Here is a 14,979-nt window from a genome sequence, read left to right on the forward strand (position 1 = left end):
CCACAGCAAACAGTAGCTGGAATGCACATATCTACACTAATGTGTGAAAAAAAATACTGTATGTTTTCTGATGCCACCTTTAGAAGTATAAAAAATCTTTAGAATATAATATTATAAAGAAAGAAAACAGAAAATAAAAAATAAACAACAAAAAACTAAAGGAATAGTGCAAATTTGTGAAGATATATGATTAGCAGTGGCAAAGAAGGAATAATGTCAAAATGGGTATGAGATAACAGTGGGATCAAGCTTCATGCTGCTTCTTAAACAAAAGCAAAAAATAAAGGGTGTGATGACAGAACAATAAATAAATATGGGCTATTTGGGGGAGGGGGTCAAGGGCAAACTGAGGGGAAAGGAAAGCTAAACATGAGATGAAAAGGAAGAAAAAGGTTAAACATTCTGTATGTGCTGATTTTACAGCCCACTGTTTCAGTACTTTATTTTCTTTTATTAATTAACTCTGTATATTTGCTTTGTTTCTGTGAAGTCTCATTTTATGCAACCCCTAGGCCATGTATAAAAATAAACACGCTTCAGCCTAGTATACCCATCATGATACAAAAATCAATAGCCTGGAATGGACAAGCTATATGGAAATTTATAAGGCAATAACACAGAGACAATGCACAATCTCAGATTATATACACTAACTCTTAGAAATACATGCAGCATTTAACTCCAAATGCTTATGCCAGATGGGCCTAAACCATTAATTATAAGACTTGTGAATTGCTATGCACTCAAATATAGATTTTTATAAACAAGGTAAAAAAATGCTGCATAAGGTATATATAACAATATGCTGCAAACATATTGTGAGTTAAAGTCACATGGTATTGTGACCTTAGATTATATATGGTGCCTGCAGTACATACAGTAAACCTTTAGGATGTTCTCCATAGCTCTAAATTCATACCATACAGGACATATTTAAAAACAGGACAGTCTATTTTGTATCATGTGCATACCCCTATGCATGCCCCCATTTATCTTGTGGATGACATGTTGGTTCATAGGGGGGGTTGTGTACATACATTTTTCAACATACACACACTTCAAAAGTACCCTGGCAGAGCATCACACATGAATGACTCAAACATGCTACTATTAAAACAAACCACAACTACTTTCTTGCAATCTATCCAGAAATTGAAAAGACTTTCAGATCTCCCTTCCCAGCCATATTAAAGAAACCCAGGAAGGCTGTAGTATGTGCTGGTACTCTGCACCCTTACCACAGTAATGACAATATCAATAAGGAGTTTGACAATAAAAATAAATACATACATAAACAAACCTCGCGTAGCTCAACTGGTTAGACAATTGTAATGTTGCACAATGGTATTCAGACTTGATTTGCTCTAGTCTAGTACATTTTTCTAATTTACTATTATAGCATTCTACCATCAGTGTCACCACAGTTAAACCAACCACTAGGTGTTGTACTACACTCATACTACTAGGAGCTGTACTACACTGAAACCACTAGGTGTTGTACTACACTCAAACCACTAGGTGTTGTACTACACTCAAACCACTAGGTGTTGTACTACACTCAAACCACTAGGTGTTGTACTACACTCAAACCACTAGGTGTTGTACTACACTCAAACCACTAGGTGTTGTACTACACTCAAACCACTAGGTGTTGTACTACACTCATACTACTAGGAGCTGTACTACACTCAAACCACTAGGTGTTGTACTACACTCAAACCACTAGGTGTTGTACTACACTCAAATCACTAGATGTTGTAGTACACTCATACCACTAGATGTTGTACTATGCTCAAACCACTATATGTTGTACTACATTGAAATCACAAGATGTTGTACTATGCTGAAACCACAAGATATTGTACTAAGCTGAAACCACTAGATGTTGTACTACACTCAAACCACAAGATGTTGTACTACGCTGAAACCACTAGATGTTGTACTACACTGAAACCACTAGATGTTGTACTATGCTCATACCACTAGATGTTGTGCTATGCTCAAACCACAAGATGTACTACGCTCATACCACTAGATGTTGTAGTACGGTCATACAACTAGGTGTTGTACTACACTCATACCACTATTTATTGTAGTCCACTCATACCACTTGGTGTTGTACTACACTCAAACCACTAGAGGGTGCAAGTACACTCATATATGTTACACAGTTGATCAATTACCCTTATGAAGTAATCCCAACATCCACTGACAACACACAGAACGGGGCTTTGGATATGACTTACAACGCGCTGCTTCAATGACCTGAACTCTTTAACAGTTGATAATGATGGCAGGTGTGACCTCCGGTACTGTGCCAAAACAAGCATGCTGATAAATTCTCTGTATTAGTAGTGTTAACCTATATAATTATTATTGGTAGAAAGGCATGGCACAAGGAGCCTGTACATATTTACCAGACTGCACAGTAATGATATAAGTGCACACTGAAACAAAAGTGCATGTGTGTGTTTGTGTTTCCTTTTTATGAGAGATTTTTGCTACTTTCACAGTAAGCCTACACTTAAATATTGAGCATGCTGTGCTGAACCTTTGCATTAAACACAACATACTTGATTTTGTGAAGCATGTATGCTAGTATATATGTATTACCACTCACCATACAGATGCATGCATGCTTAAATATTTATTTTTCTGTGTAAATGTCATCTTTTAATGAATGTTAATGCGTTGAAGTCAGCAAAATATGTCATGTCATAAATACATTAAACACTTCATTATATCCTCAATAATTGCAAACCAACTGCAGTCACATACCTACAAAGCATTTATAAAAAGTAAAGACATTAAAGTAATAGAGGACATACTGAGAGATCATTCACTATGCTTACTGTACTGATTTTTACTTCACTATCCTATTTGTGACAAAGAATTAAGTTTCCCAATACAACAGCTGGTTTTCTGATTATTTAAATGGACCAAGGATATAGTCACTTCTCCCACATTCATGGTATTTAAAGGACACTTTGAAATAATGACACAGCAAAATAAGCATAGAAATATTGTTATAACTACCACTTTTATTTCAATATCTATCTTACCATGATAAATGTCTTACCTCTGTCTGTATCATACAAGTAAACAAATCTATCCCATCTGTAGTGATCAATAAGACTCAAAATGGCACCCTTTAATGGCGGCCGCATCTGAATAACAAACTGTACATCGGCATCTGTAGGAAAACTTGGGGTCACAAAAGATGTATGTAGAGCCCCACAAAAGGATGTTAGGGTGTTCATAGATTTCTTGTCGTAGAACCCAAAAATAGCATATACTCCCCTGGAAAACTGTGAACAAACTGAAAGATAAAAAAAAAAGATGTTAGTATAAAGTCTAGTTGAATGAATGTATAGTTTCTATACTGTTGTATGATTATGTTTATTTATACAGATATAACACCTCAGCAAATGTCAGAGTTAAACAGTGTTACCATTAAGTAATATTATCCAGACTCCTCTGCAAGGTGATTCCCCCACCCCTCCCCAATGAAGGGGTCAAACTCTCCTGGCAGCAAACATGCATCCTCTAATATGAAGAGTGAAAGAAGGCAAGGTTTAGGGCCTTAGCCAAAATGGCATCAATCAGATCAGTGGGGATCGATGCCACTTGCTCAATATCTGTTCTGTATCACATTTAGTTCCATAGATGTGTGCTCTTTCATGTAATGTACAGTGTTTTCACCCTTTGCTCTCTAAAGACTACTTTGCTATCATTCCTTGCTTCCTGCTTCCAGTTGTGGTCATTACAGGCAGACTCCCCATTCAGCCAGCAAAAGGTAAATGAAGTTTAACAGGTTATTAAACCTGCAGTCACTAAGATGGATTCAGATAGTTTGTTTGGCTGCATTATGTCAACTATTGTACTTCACAAACATTTCAATAACATTTTGTTAACATCCTATGTGCACTACATATAGTTTGACAGGTATTGACTGTTATCCTTAATTAAGAAATTACAGAAGTTTCTAATCTGTTAATAAAGCTTCAAAAACTAAGTAACTTATTGAATCCAAAGGCAATACTGTAATGAACAAAAATTCACCTTAAAGTTTTTATATATTGTGTACGATAACAGACATTTACATTTGCATGTGTTAACATCATGATTTTATTGTAATTTTTTCACTGTCTCACATACTGGCTTGATTATATACCAATGTACATCATCGCGTGAAAGGTTATGTACTGTAGTTACAGTACTACACACAAGTAAGCATACGTGCATGCACGCACACTATATATGTGGACAGATGTATGTATAGCTGTATAGTTTCTACGTTTTCATCAGTACAGAAGAAGCAACACAAAGTCAGCCATCAAGATGGATGAAATTACCATTAACAAATTATTGCACAGCATGCACAGTTTGTGATACTGTGACAATGTTTACTTCCTATCTCACATCTGATGACCAGGTGTGTCCCCAATCAGTCCATTGACCCATACTTTCCCCTGCGGCTATTACCTTACAGCCCATTCCTTCCTCTCAGTTTACTGCTATTCTGTATACATGATAAAAAAATAACATTTTATTGAGACAAAGTTTATCTTTTAGTGAACTCAAGTCTCTCTTGGTGTTTTATATGGATCTGCCTAATGAAATGGTATCTATTAAGAGGAGAGCCTCTAAACATTAAACAGCTCAGTCACAAAAATAGGTTTGACAGACATTGTACACAGCAGTACTTGGGATGAATGAAAAAATGTATGGCACCCTCTGATGTTTATGTAGTGGTTCAAAAGCATTTAAGAATCACCATACAGAGGTGACATTGTGAGACCAAGAAAGATTTTTGGAAATGTAAATGCTGAAATGGAGTCAACTAACTTTGCTTTGACTGTCCCTGACAACTTCTTTATCACTGTTTTCATATGGTTGGTGCAGTTGTTTGACTGTAGGCTGTTTGTTTTATAGATTCAATATATAGCAACATTGCTACATTCAGTGAAAAACACATTTTCAATGTCTAACATTTATGCATTCTCGTATATCCACTGTCGCACTGCTGGCATCACTAAATTACCTGCTTCAATAGCAGGTAATGTTATTGCTTACATCATCACATTCATAGCTATCAACATAACAGGTAGAAGGCAGAATACATGTTGACACCTCTCAGCTGAGTATTGTAATGAGGTCATGCATACGTTACACCTCTAATACAACTTGAGTCGCTTTCTTCTGGAAAAGAAGCAGTGCTTAACTCACTGACTTGTGCCCGCTACACATAGTTCATTTCTTTCTCATTAAAGATTTACTCAGGTGAGGCTCTGTAATTTCATATTTTGCAGTGGATCTTTACCCTCCTCCATGTTGTCATCATTCTCACCCTTCCCCATGTTGTCGTCATTCTCACCCTCCCCATGTTGTCATCATTCTCATCATCCTCCTTGTCAGCATTCTCACCCTCCATGTTATCATTCTCACCCTCCCCATGTTGTTGTCACTCACCCTCCTCCATGTTATCATCCTCACCCTCCCCCATGTTGTCATCATTCTCACCCTCCTCCATGTTGTCATCATTCTCACCCTCCCTCTTGTCATCCTTCTTACCCTCCTCCATGTTGTCATCATCCTTAACCTCCCCCATGTTGTCATTCCCACCCTCCCCCATGTTGTCATCATTCTCACCCTCCCCATGTTGTCATCATTCTCACCCTCCCCTTGTTGTCATCATTCTTACCCTCCCCCTTGTTGTCATCATTCTCATCCTCCTCCTTGTCATCATTCCCACCCTCTATGTTATCATTCTCACCTTCCCCATGTTGTCATCATTCTCCCCCTCCCCATGTGTCATCATTTTCACCCTCCTCCATGTTGTCATCATTCTCACCCTTCCCCATGTTGTCATCACTCTCACCCTCCCCCATGTCATCATTCTCACCCTCCTCCTTGTTGTCATCATTCTCACCCTACCCCATGTTGTCATTCTCACCCTACCCCATGTTGTCGTCACTCACCCTACCCCATGTTGTCATCATTCTTTGTCTCTCTTCATAGCACACAGGATGCAATCAAATGATTTTTTGTACATTTCTCCTTCTTAATATATTCTTTACTTGTTCAAGAGAACATTCATTAAAAAGTTGGGCCAGATTCAATAAAGCCTACGCTGTGTACAAGATGTACATTCAAGAACATTCTTATCACATAGTCAGTCAGAGAGATTACACTAAGTGTTCTTGTAGTCTACACTTTGTGTAACCTTTATGAATCCATGTCAATATTTAAAGGTGGAAGAATATCAGTAGGAAAACTAAAAGTAGGAAGAAGAAGGTACAAGTTATATCTGTGCCGTCTGTTCACTCAGAACAGTGTACACTTAGTGTAGGCATCATTGAATCCTGGGGTTTAACTTTTACAGATGTCTTGATTTGTGTTACCCAGTTATTAGTTAAAAGAACAGCAGCATTTCACCAAATAAGAGAAAAAAATGGACAAATTGTCACCTGATTAAAACGTATCTATTTTATGTACATTTGATAGACAAGAGGTTTTAATGAGGTGGCAATTTTATGTACATTTGATAGTGAATCTCTGCATGCATCTACAAGTTTATGAGTTTCTCAGTAAATATGTGGCTTTTCTGCCAAAATATCCCATTTCTTACTTTTATTTTCCCTTTTCAGTAGTATCCTGTTTATGTAATGATTAGTACAACTGAAAACAGTAATTAGTGGGTTTGTTTTACAAGACACCAGTAAATGTCTTATCTGATGTAATATAAGAAGTACCCATAAACCAGTTGCAAAAAGCCCTCACTTTCTAGGAACTAGGCTCCTGACCCAGAGACTCCCTAGACTCTGGAATAGACTGCCCATACATGTAAAGCAGAGCACCTCCTTGGCTCTCTTCAAAAGGAACCTTGATGATTGGATGGGAGATAGTAAATTCACCCAGAGGATCATGTCAGTCGCCCTGCTAGACAAGGGTCCAGGGAAGTAAAATATTGCGGGAAGAAATATCCAGGGAATTGTTATGGCTAGGCTTGTATAGGCCCTAGGGCTGATAGCCTAGTACCAACCTATGAACTTATGACATCACCACTTTTGGGATAATACTCTTCAAAGTTTTTTATACAAAATTGTTCTAACCTGTCACAGATATGTGCTTCTAGACAGTATTTAGATGTTATAGCCAGCGTAGAAAATCTGTTCTTTCATTTCCACAACCAATTAATTTTGTAAAAAGTTGTAATATTTTTGTGGTATTTAGCAGACAGAACAAATCTACCATTTTTGTCATGAAATAATGGTGTTTCAGATGAGTTCATATTGTTAGTACCTCAGACAAAGTATTCGACTTCAGAATGGATACTAGAGTATCATGCTTGGTACTGCAGGGAAATTCTCAGGTGCTACTCTGTCATTGAAGGTTGAACCAGAGCTGGCTGTGCAAAGGTAGGGGCATTAATTAACCAGGAACCATGTAGAGCTTGTGAGAACCCAGGGGCTGCTGGATAGATAACTTGTTTTCTTTTGATGTCATTAAGAAGTGTTACTATGAAATAAAAACAATACGAATGACCACCAACAGCAGGGATGCTGCAGTACTGTTCCCAATGTACATATCTATTTTAAGGCCTATCTTGGAATATGGAGTGGCCACTTGCATTTATAAGATACCTATTAAAAGATTGGAAAAAAATCCAAATGTATTCCATGAGGCAGATTTGCTATGGGAAGCATATGAATTACATAGAAAATTTTAAAACAGTCTCTCTTTTCACAGTCTATTAATGATTTGTAAGAGGGGATTTAAGTTGGATTTATAAAAGCAATCAAGATAGTTACAAAACTACAATAGGGATTCATTTTCTTTTCCGTACTTTAGAAATGAAAACAAAATTGTGGTTTCACAAGAGAATTCTAATTTTCTTGCTATGACTTTTCACAGTAGAGCTGTAAGGCGATGAAATTCTCCTCCCCTGCATTTAAGACGCTTGAATTACTTGGTGTCCTTTAAGAAAGATTTAGATGCTTGGTTGCGGGAAAAGGGTATTTGACAGTAGATTTAAAGGAAGCAGAATCTTTGAAGGCCTAAACTAAGGCTCAGAGTCTCAACCATAAAACAATGAAACACTGAGAATTTAGAGATTGCAGATAATATGATAATATTAATAGTATGAACAACAGAGTTATATTTTAAACAAATGGTATTGGTGTCACTGATATTGTACAGCTGAATGCACCTTTTATTTTTTCCTGCACTAATATTAATAAGACTTCCTTACTTACTCATTTTGTACAAATCCTAGTAAAAAAAAAAATCTAATGGAGGACAGCAAATGTACCAGGCTGTCGCTCGTCTGGTCAGGATAAAACAGATAAACATTTGTGGGTTCTGTTCAAGCAGCTTTATTACATACAAACACATCAGAAATTAGGCTTTGTAACAAACTTAAATAAACTTATAAACAGACTGGCAACCACACTCATGTTAACACTCTGGCTGTTCTCTCAAAATGGCACTGCTGTCTGCACGTTCATAGGTAGGTACTAGGCTATCGGCCCTAGGGCCCATACAAGCCTAGCCAAAAAATGTATCCTGGCTTTGCCACCCAAGAAAATTATTTTCCTGTGCCCCTGTCGAGCAGAGCCACAGAAGTGATCCCCAGGGTGAATTTCCCATTTCCCATCCAATCATCAAGATTTTTCTTGAAGAGTGCTAATGAGGAGCTCTGTTTGACATAGATAGGTAAGTCTGTTCCAGAGTATGGGAAGTCTCTGGGACAGGAATCTATCCCTCCAGCATGTTCTGTTTATTGTGGTGACAAGGTTAAGGTCCCTAGAGCGTGCAGTTCGGAGGGATTAGGATTTCTTTGCTCACTGTTTATATGCACGTGCTACATCTGGAAATGCTTCTTAAAGGTAGATACACACGCTCTGATCTACATCCTCCCTCTTTGAGAAATGATCTGTATACTAGATGACAATATTCAATGACATGCAATTCACAGGAATGATCTTTTGACATGCAGTCAAACAGAACTAATTATTTGACATGCAATCATACAAAACCAGACACATATAAAACAATCATGTCCAGGTTGCCAAGTATTTTACACTAGGTCTAGAAATTCAACCTCACCATGTAACATAAAAGTCAGAATTGGATCTAGCAACAGGGACTCTCCAAGGAATGTTCATCTTTGGGGGCAACTGGGACATCATCAGGAATGGGAATGGATACCGAGACATGTTCTTCAGTATGAACATTGTCAGGGTTGCTCTGAGATCTAGAGTCTGTTTCACAGGTACTATGCTGTGATATAATTTCTGATACAGAAAGATAATGTCTGCAGTTTCTCTTGTTCTCTGTACCCTCAGATTAAACACAGTAGGATCTTGGCTCAGTACATATACCTCTCACACATCCAATTTGATCAAAGCCTTTCGCCATTTGCATCCTCACTGTCTCTCCTTTTAACGGATGAAGAAATCTGCTCATTTTATCATAGCTGGACTTCTGAGAAGAACGTTTCTTAAAAAGTTGGGCATTGATTGCTCTGTTGCTTTTAGCATTATGTACCAACAAACTAGAACCAATAGGCAAGGTTGTTCTAGTTTGCCTAGATAGAAGTCTCTGAACAAGCAATCCAAGTTGGTTGTCAAGGGGTGTATTTCTGAGTTTGAGTAAATTCAAGAAGATATCAGTATCATCCCGCTTTGATCTCTCCAGTAATTGCTTTGCACTCTGTACTACATGTTCAGCATAGCCATTTGGCTGAGGACATTCAGGACTGCTAGTAACATGGATAAAGAACCACTCTTTAGCAAATCTCTGAAACAATTGACTGGTAAACTGAGAACCATTGTCAGAAATAACTTTGTCTGGATTACCATGGACTGAGAAATGACATTTCATTTTAATAACAGCAGCACTGGACATTAGGTTAGGTAGCAAATCAATCTCAAACCAGTTTGAATAAGAGTCTACCAACACTAAGTAATGTTTACTGTTTCACTCAAATATGTCATTTGCTACTTTTGACCTAGGTAGTTCAGAAATCTGGGTTAGTTGAAGTGGCTCTTTTTGTAAATGTGCCTTAGTACTGTTGCACACTGAAGAAGAAAGCACTTCATCAATATATTTTGCTAGAGAAGGCCAAAATACTAGTGCTCTCATCCTTCTTTTGGTAGAATCGGAACTTGGATGGCCATGATGTAAATTCTGAATGTATTCATGCTGTAAGGAAGTAAGAACAATTTTTGGACCTTTGAAAATGATACCATCTTCTATCAGCATCTCATTTCTGTATGGAAAGTAAGGTTGTACTGCTGGCGGTAAACGATTCCTTTGACGGCCTTTCTACATTGATGAGGAGGTTGAGCTTTTGCAAAATTGGATCAGTCTTTGTATGATCTCTCAGCTCATCAAATCTTGTGGTAGAAAATTTATGCACTTCCATAACATCTGTGTCAAAATTCTCTGCATCAAGCTGTTCCGTGGTATTTCTGGGGGATCTGGATAAGGTATCAGCCAGATAAAGAAGTTTACCCCTTGTATAGACCATTTTGAAATTATAATTTTGCAATTTGAGCATCATTCTTTGTAATCTTGCTGGAGCAGAATACATAGGCTTCTTTAAAATAGTCACTAGAGGTTGATGGTCAGTTTCTATCTGGATAGCACGGCCATAAATATAATCATGGAACTTCAAACATGCGAACATGATTGCCAAAAGTTCTTTCTCGATTTGAGTATACTGCATCTCAGTTTGGGTAAGAGTTCCAGATGCATAGGCAACGGGTCTGCCCTCTTGAAGAATAACTGCACCAAGACTGAACTTTGAAGCATCACAGGAAAGAACTACTGGTTTGTGGACATCATAGTATCTTAATGTATGTGGGTTAGCAATTTGCTGTTTAAGGATATCAAATGCTCTTTGGTGTTTTTTTAAATCATGACCATGGTACATTTTTGCCTGTCAGCTCTCTTAAAAGTGTTAACTCACTAAAGTCAAGGATAAATTTACCCGAATAGTTAACCATACCAAGCAAATACTGTAGGGCCTGGACATCTTCTGGAGCTGACATCTAATGGCTGCGTGTTTAGAAGGATCTGGTCATAAGCCTGTACTGGTAAATAAATGACCTACATAAGTAACTTCTGGTAGTCTGAATTTGCATTTCAGAGGACTGAGCTTTAAATTCACTTCACATGCTCTGTCCAGAACTTTCCTGAGGTTTCTGTCATGCTCTTCTTCGCCATTGCCTTCAACCAGTAAATCATCAACTATTATTGCATACAGACAGCCTGAAAAAATTTGCACCATTGCATGCTGAAAGGCTGCACTGGCAGAATTTATTCCAAAAGGCATCTTAAGGAATCTGTATCTACCAAATGGGGTACTGAATATAGTCAGTAGGGAAGATTTGCAATCAACTTGCCAAAATGAGCTCTTTGCATTTAAGACAGAAAAAAAACAGTGACATTTGGCATGAGCGTTGCCATCTCCTATATTGTACACATAGGATGATGAGGTCTTTTTAATGCCTTGTTCAAGTCTCTTGGGTCAATGCATATTCTGATTTCATCTGAGTTTTTCTTATGTACAGCTACCATGGAAGACACTCACACAGTTGACTCTCTGACCGGACAAATCACACTTTGTTGCACCATTTTGCCTAACTGGACCTTGACTTTGTCCTGCATAGCTATTGGAAGTCTTCTCGCTTGTTTGACCACTGGACTGACCTCTGGGTCTACTTTCATGGAGTACACAACTGGATGTTTGCCTATCTTGTCATCGACCACATCAGGATACTCTGAGAAAATAGCATTACTGATGCTGGAATTGGGACATGTGCTTACATGATGAACTTCTTTGATAAAAGAAAGCAGTTTCATTCTCAAACTGTCTCTGAGACCTAATAATGACTGCACGGGTCTTCGGGTTACATAAAATTGCAAGCTGTAACTATTCCCAGCCGAACAGCATGAAAGCATTATTGAGCTTTTGGTTTGAATCTCTTCACCTCCATAAGCAACAAGTTTTGCACAACTGACCAAATTAATTTGCTCACCAGCCTTCACTTTAGCAAATGTCTACTTTGAGGTCTGTGAGTTTACCATCGATCAGGACAGTACAAAATACTTCATTCTTTGCCAATAAATCTACTGCATTAACCTTTTCACCGACCATTGATACACCATCAAAATAGAAAGTAGGGTCGCAGCTCTCTATACAATCAACTTGCTTTTTTGAGTGACCTTTCTTAACTGAATGATGCTTGCTTGATTTACAAAACTTTTGAAAATGGTCCCATTTTTTTACACTTGAGGCATTGCTGACCAAATGCTAAGCACTATTTTAGACTCACTGTTAGCACCACAATTACGACAGTTAATAAAACGACTTGGGTTTTGCTGACTCACTCTTATACTGCACTGAGCACGCTCCTTTTACTGAACCAGTCTTCAAACTTGCTAAAATGTTCCAGGTCTTCCCTACCACACCCACAGGGGTTACTGCTGCCATGTGCTTAGGCCTGTTTCTGCTTGCCACATGTTGCATGCTGTCTACATTTGCTCTGGAGGTTGCTGAAACCATGTTTTTATCACTTGTAAGCATATTTGTGCGTCTTTCTGTGAATTCATGGATTTAACAAATCTCTATGGCTTTGCTTAATGTTAAATGATGGTCACAAAGTAAAATCTTTCTCATTGCAGCACTATTAACACCACACACAAGCCTGACCTTTATTAACTCATCTTTCAAATCACCAAATCTGCACGTTTTGGCTTTGCTTCTCAAGTCAGTCATATAAACTGCAAAAGTTTCACCTGGCTTTTGGTCTCTTGTATAAAATAAGTACCTCTCTAATGTTAACAAATTTCTCCCCTTGTATGTGCATCTTTGTCAAAAAAAAGCTGCTTGTATGAAAGTACCATATTCCCGCTCGAATACTCTCCAATTCTCTGCTATATTATGATCAAACAAAAGTGGACTTGATTTGTGAAATGCCTCTGCCATATCAACACACAGTAGTGAAGGTGCTTAAAATCATATATGAACATACATATATATGCCAGAACATTATGCCATTACTTGTAATTATGCCCAGTAGCACAACAAACTCCTTGAAATAACTGCACTTTGCCAAATAAGTCTCCATAGCACAAGAACACTCAAATTACTGTGCTTTGTGAAACCACTCCTTAGTGTAAGAAATACTTCAAAATCACTGTACTTTACAAATAAACTGTACACAGCACAAGAACCTTTCAAAATGGCTGTACTTTGCAAAATAATTCTGCACAGTGTAAGAAACACTCTGAAATGGTGGCTTTCTGTGAATAAATGCACACAGCACAAGAAACTTTTCAAAATGACTGTATTGTGACTGCATTTTGTGATATAACTGTACTTTGCACACAGCAAACTCTTTGAAATAATTGCACCATAATAAAACACACACTCAGCAAACACTTTGCACACTCAGATACTTTGAACAACTGTGGTTATGCTTTGAATGGCTTTGGTCAATGCCAAATAGTTTGGGCCCAAAACACGGTCTTTTACTAAAAGACATGCAGTTGCCTTGCTCTTTAAGCTTAATTTGCACTTTATTGCAGTTGTTATGCCCCTTTAATCTCTTATCATGCTCAATATACTTTTCTTGTGCCTGTTTTACTTTAAACATGCGCGTTATGCAAACCAAAGGTAACTCTGAGCCCCATGTGAATAATTGTGCTAGTTTTATCAAATATCATGGTTTTGAACATTTTGTTAAATTAATAATGTGGTTTGTGGGTTTTGTTTGATTAATAATATGCTTTTGAACTACTCGTTTGATTAATAATGCATTTTGCGCCTTATAAATGCGCCGTTTCATTTTCTTTCCCACTTAAATGATTTGCGCAGTTTTCTTTACCTTGTTTCTGTCACTTTTTCATTAGCCTTTGCTCTGTTTCACTCAACCTGCCTAGTCTGCCTTCACCTTCAACTCTGCACTTCATAGCTCATAGAAGTAGCTCTTCTAATCCCAGTTCTGACACCAAGTCACTCGTCTAGTCAGGGTAAAACAGATGAACATTCATGGGTTCCGTTTAAGCAGCTTTATTACACAGAAACACATCAGAAAAGAAGCTTTGTAACAAACTTATACACTGACTACCACACTCACATAACACTCTGGCTGTTCTCTCAAAATGGCACTGTTGCCTGCACATGTTCAGTATTTATATGCACGTGCTTCATCTGGAAATGCTTCTTAAAAGTATATACACATGCTCTGGTCTACACAGGCCTCAGCAAGTCAATAACTTTTGTTATTTTTGAAGATAACTGCTTCATTATAAACTCTGTATCAGGAAGATTATTCTTGTGTCAAATACACCTAGTATTTTTTTACAATGGTATATTTTATATGCTTCAAGTGACTGTAAATCCAAAGGATATATGAGGTAGAAATTTTGATTTCCCTTAATATTTGTACCATAAACTGTATCATGTCCTAGACAATGGATTTTCTGTTATGGAATACTGTTTGCATTCACTGAGTATAGTAGTCAAATTTTGGTTGTCCCTGGCCTGCAAAGGATTTGAGAATAGTATAGTCATTGTAAGCTTTTTTCAAATATCAACAGTAAAATAACAGTTTAAACATTGACCAAATAAACTTTATGCAATAAAAGCTACAAAATTAAACATTTTGAACAGCACCTGGTAACCTAGTCTAACCATGGTGCCCCTTCTGCACTTATTTCTATGTGGACACAGCATCTGACACCACTCACTCGTCCCAAAGCACTACGCCAGTCCAATGGCCTAGGAAGGCAGGGATGATTGCCCTTTTCACAATTAAAAGAGGAGGGAGGGTAAGCAACAGATTTGCTCAGCTGTAACTGGAACTGATGGCTAGAACTTAAGCCTATTTAAATCTGGCAGAGCAGACACTCACCCCTCATTGCCCCAGAGACAATTTCCTTCATGAACAAAGGATATATGTC

The 14,979-nt window shown here is 37.8% G+C and overlaps 1 protein-coding gene across 5 annotated transcripts in view; it reads right to left on the reverse strand.

Annotated features, from left to right (window-relative positions):
* GRIA3 (glutamate ionotropic receptor AMPA type subunit 3) overlaps nucleotides 1-14,979 on the reverse strand; it is a 2,740,455-nt gene that overhangs the window by 2,035,861 nt on the left and 689,615 nt on the right. For all 5 annotated transcript variants that reach the window (XM_044057328.1, XM_044057327.1, XM_044057326.1 and 2 more), the window contains exon 3: nucleotides 3,080-3,319. In XM_044057328.1, coding sequence (XP_043913263.1) covers nucleotides 3,080-3,319 — 240 coding nt within the window. The remainder of the gene's footprint in view (nucleotides 1-3,079; nucleotides 3,320-14,979) is intronic.

The sequence above is a fragment of the Protopterus annectens genome, chromosome 15.part0, assembly GCF_019279795.1.
Source record: "Protopterus annectens isolate FY-2018-M chromosome 15.part0, PAN1.0, whole genome shotgun sequence".
Taxonomy (NCBI): Eukaryota; Metazoa; Chordata; order Ceratodontiformes; family Protopteridae; genus Protopterus; species Protopterus annectens.